Source organism: Megascapheus bottae, chromosome 8, assembly GCF_031878675.1.
Source record: "Megascapheus bottae isolate mThoBot1 chromosome 8, mThoBot2.hap1, whole genome shotgun sequence".
NCBI classification, from domain to species: domain Eukaryota; kingdom Metazoa; phylum Chordata; class Mammalia; order Rodentia; family Geomyidae; genus Megascapheus; species Megascapheus bottae.
The window spans coordinates 62,422,014-62,430,543 of record NC_143516.1 but is presented as its reverse complement, the minus strand read 5'-3'; the positions used below and the strand labels follow the sequence as shown (position 1 = coordinate 62,430,543).

General features: G+C 42.0%; 1 protein-coding gene across 1 annotated transcript; it reads left to right on the top strand.

Moving 5' to 3' along the window:
• Positions 1-5,760: 5,760 nt before the first annotated feature.
• On the top strand, positions 5,761-7,387 carry LOC150060031 (ubiquitin-conjugating enzyme E2 L3). Its single transcript, XM_090338515.1, has one exon. The coding sequence runs from the start codon at positions 5,791-5,793 to the stop codon at positions 6,253-6,255; it is 465 nt and encodes a 154-aa protein (XP_090194641.1). The 5' UTR covers positions 5,761-5,790; the 3' UTR covers positions 6,256-7,387.
• Positions 7,388-8,530: the final 1,143 nt, after the last annotated feature.

Below are 8,530 nucleotides of genomic sequence, written 5' to 3'. Positions count from 1 at the left end.
GTTATATGGCTTTTGTTTCAATATCCTGGAGGTACTTTCAATTAGCTTCATACTATATGGCCTTATGTATCAAGGATTTGCTCTATTGCAGATCTCTGCTAGTAGAGCCCAAGGTTTCTACTGATTATGACGAATGAGGGAAACCATTGAGCCTAAGTTCCTTTAAGTCTGGCTTACTTCACTTAATATGATTTTTTCTAAGTCTTTCCATTTCCTAACAAATGGGGCAATGTCATTCTTTCTGACAGCAGCATAGAATTCCATTGTGTACAAATACCACAACTTGTTGATCCACTCTTCAATTGAGGGTCATCTAGGTTGGTTCCATATCTTTGCTATGGTGAATAGTGCTGCAATGAACATTGTTGTGCTAGTGGATTTAGTATGCCCTTGCTTCTGGATGGTTGGGTAAATGCCAAGTAGTGGAATTGCTGGGTCATAGGGGAGTTCTATGTTTAGCCTTTTGAGGCACTGCCACACTGCTTTCCATAATGGTTGAATGAGTTTGCACTCCCACCAACAGTGTAGTAGTGATCCCTCCTGGCCACATCCCCTCCAGCATCTGTTATTATTCGTTTTCCTGATCCTGGCCATTCTAACTGGACTGAGATGGAATCTTAGAGTTGTTTTGATTTGTATTACTTTTATGACCAGAGATGTTGAGAATTTCTTCATGTGTTAATAGGCCATTTTTGTTTCTTCTTCAGAGAAGACTCTCTTTAAGTCTTTGGCCCATTTTTTAATGGGATGGTTGTTACTTTGGAGATTAGCTTTGGAGTGATTCAATTTTTTGAGTTGTTGATATATTTTAGATATGAGGCCTTTGTCCATTGTTTAGTTGGTGAAGATCCTCTCCCACTCTGTAGGCTTCCTAATTAATTTACTAGCTATGTCCTTTGCCATACAAAAGCTCTGCAGTTTACTGCAGTCCCACTTATCCAGCCTTTCTCTGATTTGTTGTGATTCTTGGTCCTTATTAAGAATGTTTTGACCTGTACCAAGGAGGCCTAGTGTATCTCCTATTCCTTCCTGTAAAGTTTTCAGTGTGTCAGCTTTTACCTCCAGGGTTTGATCCATTTGGAGTTAATTCTAGTGCAAGGTGACAAAGAAGGATCCAACTTTAGTTTTCTGCAGGTGCTTAACCAGTTCTGCCAGCACAACTTGTTGAAGAGGCTGTCTTTCTTCCATTCTATTTTTTTGGCTCCCTTGTCAAAGATTAGCTGGCCATAGGTCTGTGGTTTAATATCTGGGTCCTCAGTTCTATTCCATTGGTCTTCAGGCCTGTTCTTGTGCCAGTACCAAGCTGTTTTGATAATTATAGCTCTGTAATAGAGTCTAAAGTTTGGAATTGAAATTCCTCCAGCGCTGTTCTTTCTGCTAAGAAGTGTTTTTGCTATACGGGGTCTTTTATTATTCCATATGAAATTTTGAATTGCCTCTTCTATTTCTTTTTTTTTTGGCCAGTCCTGGGCTTGAGCTCAGGGCCTGAGCATTGTCCTTGGACTTTCTCAAGGCTAGAGCTCTACCACTTGAGCCTCAGCACCACTTCCGGCTCTTTTCTATGTATGTGGTACCGAGGAATCGAACCCGGGTCTTCATGCATGCTAGGCAAGCACTTTAACCACTAGGCCAAACTCCCGGTCCCAACTCTTCTATTTCTTTAAAGAATGCCATTGGGATATTGATGGGTATTGCATTGAATTTGTAGATAGCCCTTGGCAAGATTGTCATTTTCACAATGTTGATTCTTCCAATCCAGGAGCATGGGAGGGTTTTCCATTTCCTTAGTTCTGCTTTAATTTCCTTTTTTTAGGTTTTTAAAGTTTTCATCAAAAAGGTCCTTTACATTCTTAGTTAAGCTAATTCCTAGGTACTTTATTTCCTTTGAGGCTATTGTGAAAGGAGTTTCTTTCCTGATTATTGCCTCGTTCCTCTCACTGTTGGTGTAAAGGAAGGCAGTTGATTTTTGAGGGTTGATTTTATAGCCTGCTACCCTTCCAAAGTTTTGAATCAGCTCAAAGAGCTTGGAAGTAGAGTCTATAGGATTCTTTAAATACAGAATCATGTCATCTGCAAAGAGGGATAGTTTTATTTCCTCTTTCCCTACTTGGATCCCCTTTATGCTTGCTTCTTGCCTTATTGCACTGGCTAGGAATTCTAGTACTATGTTAAAGAGTAGTGGAGAGAGTGAGCATCCTTGACTCGTTCCTGATTTTAGAGGGAATGGCTTTATATTTTCACCATTAAGTGTAATACTAGCAGTAGGTTTCTCATACACAGACTTTATTACATTGAGGAATGTTCCATGTATTCCTAGTTTCTCCAGAGCTTTTAACATGAAGGGGTGTTGGATCTTGTCAAATGCCTTTTCTGCGTCTATTGAGACAATCATGTGATTTTTGTCCTTGCTCCTGTTGATGTGTTGAATTATATTAATTGATTTGCGTATGTTGAACCAGCTTTGCCTCTCCGTGATGAATCCAGTTTGATCATAGTGTATAATTTTTTTGATGAGTTGTTGTAGACGGTTGGCCAGTATTTTGTTGAGAAGTTTTGCATCGATGTTCATCAAAGAAATGGGTCTTTGATGAATCTCTGTCTGGTTTGGGGATGAGGGTTATGCTGGCTTCATAGAATGAGTTTGGTAAAGAACCTTCATTTTCAATTTCGTTGAAGAGTTGAGGAGTATTGGTGTGAGCTCTGCTTTGAAGACCGTATAGAATTCAGCTCTGAATCCATCTGGCCCTGGGCTTTTCTTAGGTGGAAGTTCTCTAATTGCCATTTCTATTTCAGAGCTTGAAATAGGCCTGTTGAGTTGGCTTAGTTCTTCTTGGTTCAGTGTGGGTTTGTTAATATTGGCTAGGAATTCATCCATTTCATCTAGATTCTCAAATTTGATGGCGTAAAGGTTTGAGAAGTATTCCCTCATGATATTCTGGATCTTGGTAATTTCTGTTATGATATTACCATTTTCATCTGCGATTTTGTTTATTTCGATATGCTCTCTTCTTTTTTTGGTAAGATTTGCTAAGGGCTTGTCAATTTTGTTAATTCTTTCAAAGAACCAACTCCTTGTTTTGTTGATTCTTTCTATAGTTTTTTTTTTATTCCAAATCATTTAATTCTGCTTTGATTTTAATAATTTTCTTTCTTCTACTGGGATTAGGGTTGGTTTGTTGCTCTTTTTCCAGGAGCTTAAGGTGAGACATTAACTTGTTGGTTTGCAATTTTTCCAACTTGTTGTTGTAGACACTCAATGCTATAAATTTTCCTCTGAGTACTGCCTTTGCTGTGTCCCAAAGGAGTTGGTATTTTGTGTGCTCCTTACTGTTAAATTTCATAAACTGTTGGATTTCTGTTCTGATCTCTTTGATGACCCATTGGTGATTCAACAATGTGTTGTTCAGTCTCCATGAGTTACAGGGTTTTCGTTGGTGGAGATGTGTGTTCAGTTCCAATTTGATGCCTTTGTGGTCTGAGAGTGTGCATGGAATAATTTCAGTGTTTCTGAATCTGACCATGTTTGTTTTATGGCCTAAGATGTGATCTATTTTGGAAAATGTTCCATGTGCTGCTGAGAAAAACGTATATTGTGTTGTTACTGGGTGGAGTATTCTGCAGATGTCTGTTAGATCTCGTTGGTCTATATAGTTTTTCAGTTCTAAGGTTTCTCTGTTGAGTTTTTGCCTTGTTGATTTGTCCATAGGTGAGAGTGGTGTGTTAAAGTCACCGACAATCACTGTATTTCGATCTATGTATGGTTTCAGTGTAAGTAAAGTTTGCTTGATAAAGTTCATTGCTCCGGGATTGGGTGTGCAAATATTTAGGATCGTTATGTCTTCCTGGAGGAAAGATCCCTTTAGTAGTATGTAGTAACCTTCTTTGTCTTTTCTTACTAATTTTAGTTTGAAGTCTATTTTATCTGATATGAGGATGGCAACTCCAGCCTGTTTATGGGGGCTGTTAGCTTGATAGAGTTTATTCCAACCTCTCACTTTCAAAAGATGATTGTTTTTTTGGGTAAGATGTGTCTCTTGAAGACAGCAGAACGATGGCTCTTGCTTTTTGATCCAACTAGACAGCCTATGCCGTTTAATTGGAGAGTTAAGTCCATTGATATTGAGAGTTAGGATTGAGAGATATTTATTAAAAGCTTTTATTTATACCTGTGTCTTGACAGTTCTTGTGGTCCTTAGATGGTATGCTGTTTAGGTGCCATTTCTTTCTCTATATTACATTTATTTTGGTTTTCTATGTATAGAAGATCTTTGAGAATTCTCTGTAGTGTTGGTTTTGTTGCAACACATTGTTGCAGCTTTTCCCTGGAATGGAATGTTTTTATTGTTCCCTCAGTTATGAATGAGAGCTTAGCTGGGTACAGTGTTCTTGGTTGGTAGTTATTTGACTTAAGGGCATGACATATATGCTTCCAGTCACTTCTTGCTTGCATGGTCTCTGATGAGAAATCTGTGGTTATTCTGATTGGTTTGCCTTTATAGGTTACTGATCCCTTTTCCCTGGCTGCCTTTAGGATCCTTTCTTTGGTTTCTATTGATCCAGTTCCGATTACGATGTGGTGGTGGGATGTTCTTTTCTGGTCAGGTCTGTTTGGGGTTCTAAAAGCTTCTTGTATCTGGATGGGCCTGCCCTTCTGGATATTTGGGAAATTCTCTGAGATGATTCCCTGAAGTATATTTCCAATACCATTGACCTCTTTCTCCACGCCCTCCTCAATACCAATTAGCCTTAAATTAGGCTTCCTAATTGTATCTTGTACCTCCTGAAGCGCTCTCTCATTTTTCCTAGATTTGGATTGACTCATTTTCTGTTCTTTCTCTATAATAAATTATCTTCAGCCCTGGAAATTCTCTCCTCTGCATTGTCTAACCTGCTATCAAAGCTATCTACTTTATTTTTCATCTTCCATGCTTCTAATTGCTCATTTTTGATGCCTTGCATCTCTTCTTTTAGATCATGTATGGATTTCTTTAGCTCCTTGATTTCCGTTTGAGTGGTTAGCTCAGTAGCTTTATTTTCTTTGGACATTTGCTGGAGTTTGGTCACCTTTTTATTTGTGGATTCTATGAATTCATCCATCTTTGAAAAACCTTTATTATGGCCTCCTTTATGGCTTCTTCTTTTTCACTTATCACCTTGTTTATGGTTTCCTCTTGTTCAGCTATGGCTTCCTCCCTTATCTCTTTCTTTATATTTTCACATTTTTCATTAATGATGTTTATCAGTTGCATTTGTAAAGCACTTGGAAGACTCTCCTCTAGGTTTGCCAGTGACTGTTCCATTGTCTGTTTACATTGGGTGGGGGATGTTGTTTCTTGATTTGACATTTTTCTTGAGTTTCTTGTTCTGCCCATTTGAAAATGGGAGCAAGATTAATACTAAACACGATTATAGTTTTTCAGATATAACCAACCTAGACCTCTGTAGCTGGCAGACACTAGATGTTCACAAGTTTTGATTGGTGTTATCACTCTTTCTTTTTGTGCAGTTACAGACCAGTCTAATACAACCACTGATAAGCGATTTATACCCAAAACAATAAGCCTCTCAATCCAATCTCTATTGTCTTTAAGTCCCTCTGAGCCTAGAGAATAATTAAACACCTAGATATACAGTGTTGCTCAACAGCCATCAAGTGTAGATCCATGCAGTATAAGGGTTGAAAGACGAACAGAGGTCCAGAGATAGAAAAATAGAATGAGAGAGGTCAGGGGAGGTATGAGATTATTAACGACGGATGCATTCTGGGAAAGCAGCAGCACCAGATTCAAGATGGCGGCCAGCAGGAGGCTGATGAAGGAGCTTGAAGAGATCCGCAAATGTGGAATGAAAAACTTCCGTAACATCCAGGTTGATGAAGCTAATTTATTGACTTGGCAAGGGCTTATTGTTCCTGATAACCCTCCATATGATAAGGGGGCTTTCAGAATTGAAATCAACTTTCCAGCAGAGTACCCATTCAAACCACCGAAGATCACATTTAAAACAAAGATCTATCACCCCAACATTGATGAAAAAGGGCAGGTCTGCCTGCCTGTCATTAGTGCTGAGAACTGGAAGCCAGCAACCAAGACTGACCAAGTAATCCAGTCCCTCATAGCACTTGTGAACGACCCCCAGCCCGAGCACCCCCTCCGGGCTGACCTAGCTGAAGAATACTCTAAGGACCGTAAAAAATTCTGTAAGAACGCTGAAGAGTTTACAAAGAAATATGGGGAAAAGCGACCTGTGGACTAAAATCTGCCATGAACGATTCCAGCAAGTGTGAACAGAGACCCCGAGCAGTGCATTCAGACACCCCGCAAAGCAGGACTCTGTGGAAAATTGACATGTGCCACCGCCTGGCGTTCGCTTGTGGCAGTTACTAACTTTCTACAGTTTTCTTAATCAAAAGTGGTCTAGGTAACCTGTAAAGAAAGGATTAAAAATTTCATATGTTCTAGTTCTGCTTTCTTTGTTTTAAAAATCACTGCTTCAATCTACTTCAAAAGAATGGTGTTTCTTTTCTTATCCAAATTTACCCTAAATCTTCAAGTTAGTTCAGAAGGTTGGGGGAAAAAAGTTGCGGTTCTTTTTCCTCTCCTGCCCTAGCAACTCCTACTTTCTTGCATTTAGTTTATTTTTCAAGTAATTCACTTCCCCAGACCCAAGTCTTATCTCCTCCCTCTACAAAGTGGCAGTGGTGACTTTTCTTCTGTCCTATTGCCCTGTGGGAGCTGGTTCAGACTTTTCCTGATACCAGTTTATAACATCCTTTTTTAAAAAAAAAAATTACAAAACAAGCAAACATCCACACTCCACGCACATACCTCCTCTCTTTAAAAAATAAAAATTAAAAAAAAAAGAAAGAAAGAAAGGCCACCCAAAGCAAAGCTCAGCTCCTGTATAAAGTCCTGGTTTGTTTCCACAATAATGTGGATTGAATGGGCGAAAGCTCCACTGTTCATATGATGACGCTGGAGGGAGGGCCTGTCAGGTGAGGATGCTATGCACTTGTGCGATGAATTTCTCACCAGAAAAGCTCTCAAAGGTCAGCAGCATCCCTTCCTGCAGCCATGCTAGAAGATCCACTGGTCATCATAAAGCAAAGCCAGAATATCCTTTTGAAGTTCCAAGCTCCTCTACCATCTGAATGTGCCACGGAGCTCTCCAACTCAGTGCGGCAGTCCCACCACAGCCCTCCCTTGGCAGATTTGACCCTTTGCAGAATTGGAATTGGTGGGACGTGGCTTTGTAGCCAGCACCAGTCTGGGGTCACTCGGGTTCCTTCCTACTGGCCTCTTCCTTCGGAACAGCTGCCAGCCCAGCCCAGCCCAGCCCAGCCCAGGAACAAGATGGCCTTCCCTCTCCCTTTGGACTCACAGCCTTTGCAGAGTCAAGCTCCACTTGAAGCTCACTCAGTACCCTTTCAATGTGTTTTATATTGTTTTGATTGCCTTTTTTTGTAGAAATAAAAATGGACCTTAGAATTTAAAAAAAATAAAGAGGATTAACGTAGGAGTGTAAGAATATTGTAGTAATGAAGAAAAGGGATAACGTAAGGATAACTGACCTAAGTTGGTAAGTAGGTAGCGTATTTGAGTACAAAGTTTGGAAAGTATTAGAATAAAACTTATGTGTTGCTGCACGACTAGCTCTTAGCCCAACCAGTGGCCTCACAGTGGACCATGGGATGGATCTGCGAGCTTCCGTCTGAGCGCGTTTGGCAGATGTTTTCCTGTGCTGCTTCCAGGGGCAGCCCCAAGCCAAGGGTCTGGGGATTGAGAATTTCCAGGGGCTGTCAGCAGGACCAGCAGGAGACCCCTCTGTTCCCAGGGGCGGGGCCCAGCTGAGGACGTGGGCTCCAAGGGCGGAGCCGCGCCTTTTTGATTCTCAGAAGGGGAGCTTGGCTGCTGGTTGGTCCTTCAGATCCCTGCTGTGTTTCCACTGCTTTGTCAGAGTCTGTGACTGTGGGGGGCCCTCGGTGCTGTCTTGCTCAGGATTCCCAGCTGGAGGATGCCCCGCTCAAGAATTGAGGGGGGGCAGATGCTGGCTCCTATTTTCCCACACCCCCTACCCACTGTTGTAAGGCAGGGTCCCAGCGCCCTCCACTCTCCAGATCCAGTGGCCTGGGAGAGGAGCCTGGTGTGTGGGTGGGAGTTGGGACAGCCCTGCCTCCCTGGTGGGGTGCTGGGTCTTAGGTAGCCCGCCTGTCAGTCTCCAGTCAATGGCCTGAGGGAGGGGGCTGTTGAGGGGAGGGACAGGATTCTAAATTCCTTGCCTCCCTGCTTCCGCCAGTCTTTCTCGGGCGGGGTGTTGGGGTCTGAGTTAAGTTCTATTGCTTGGCACCCGCTCCGCTTTCCCGATGTGTTTGGGGATGCGCTGTATTACTCACGCCTCTGCGTCCATCTGCGGGTGCTCCATGGTGGTGGGGAGTCTTTCACTCCCCTTGGGTCTCCGCCGCCTGTGTTTTGCGTCTGGGTTCCGCTGCTTGCTGTTCTGGTTCCGCGTCTGGGTTCCGCTGCTTCCGCCG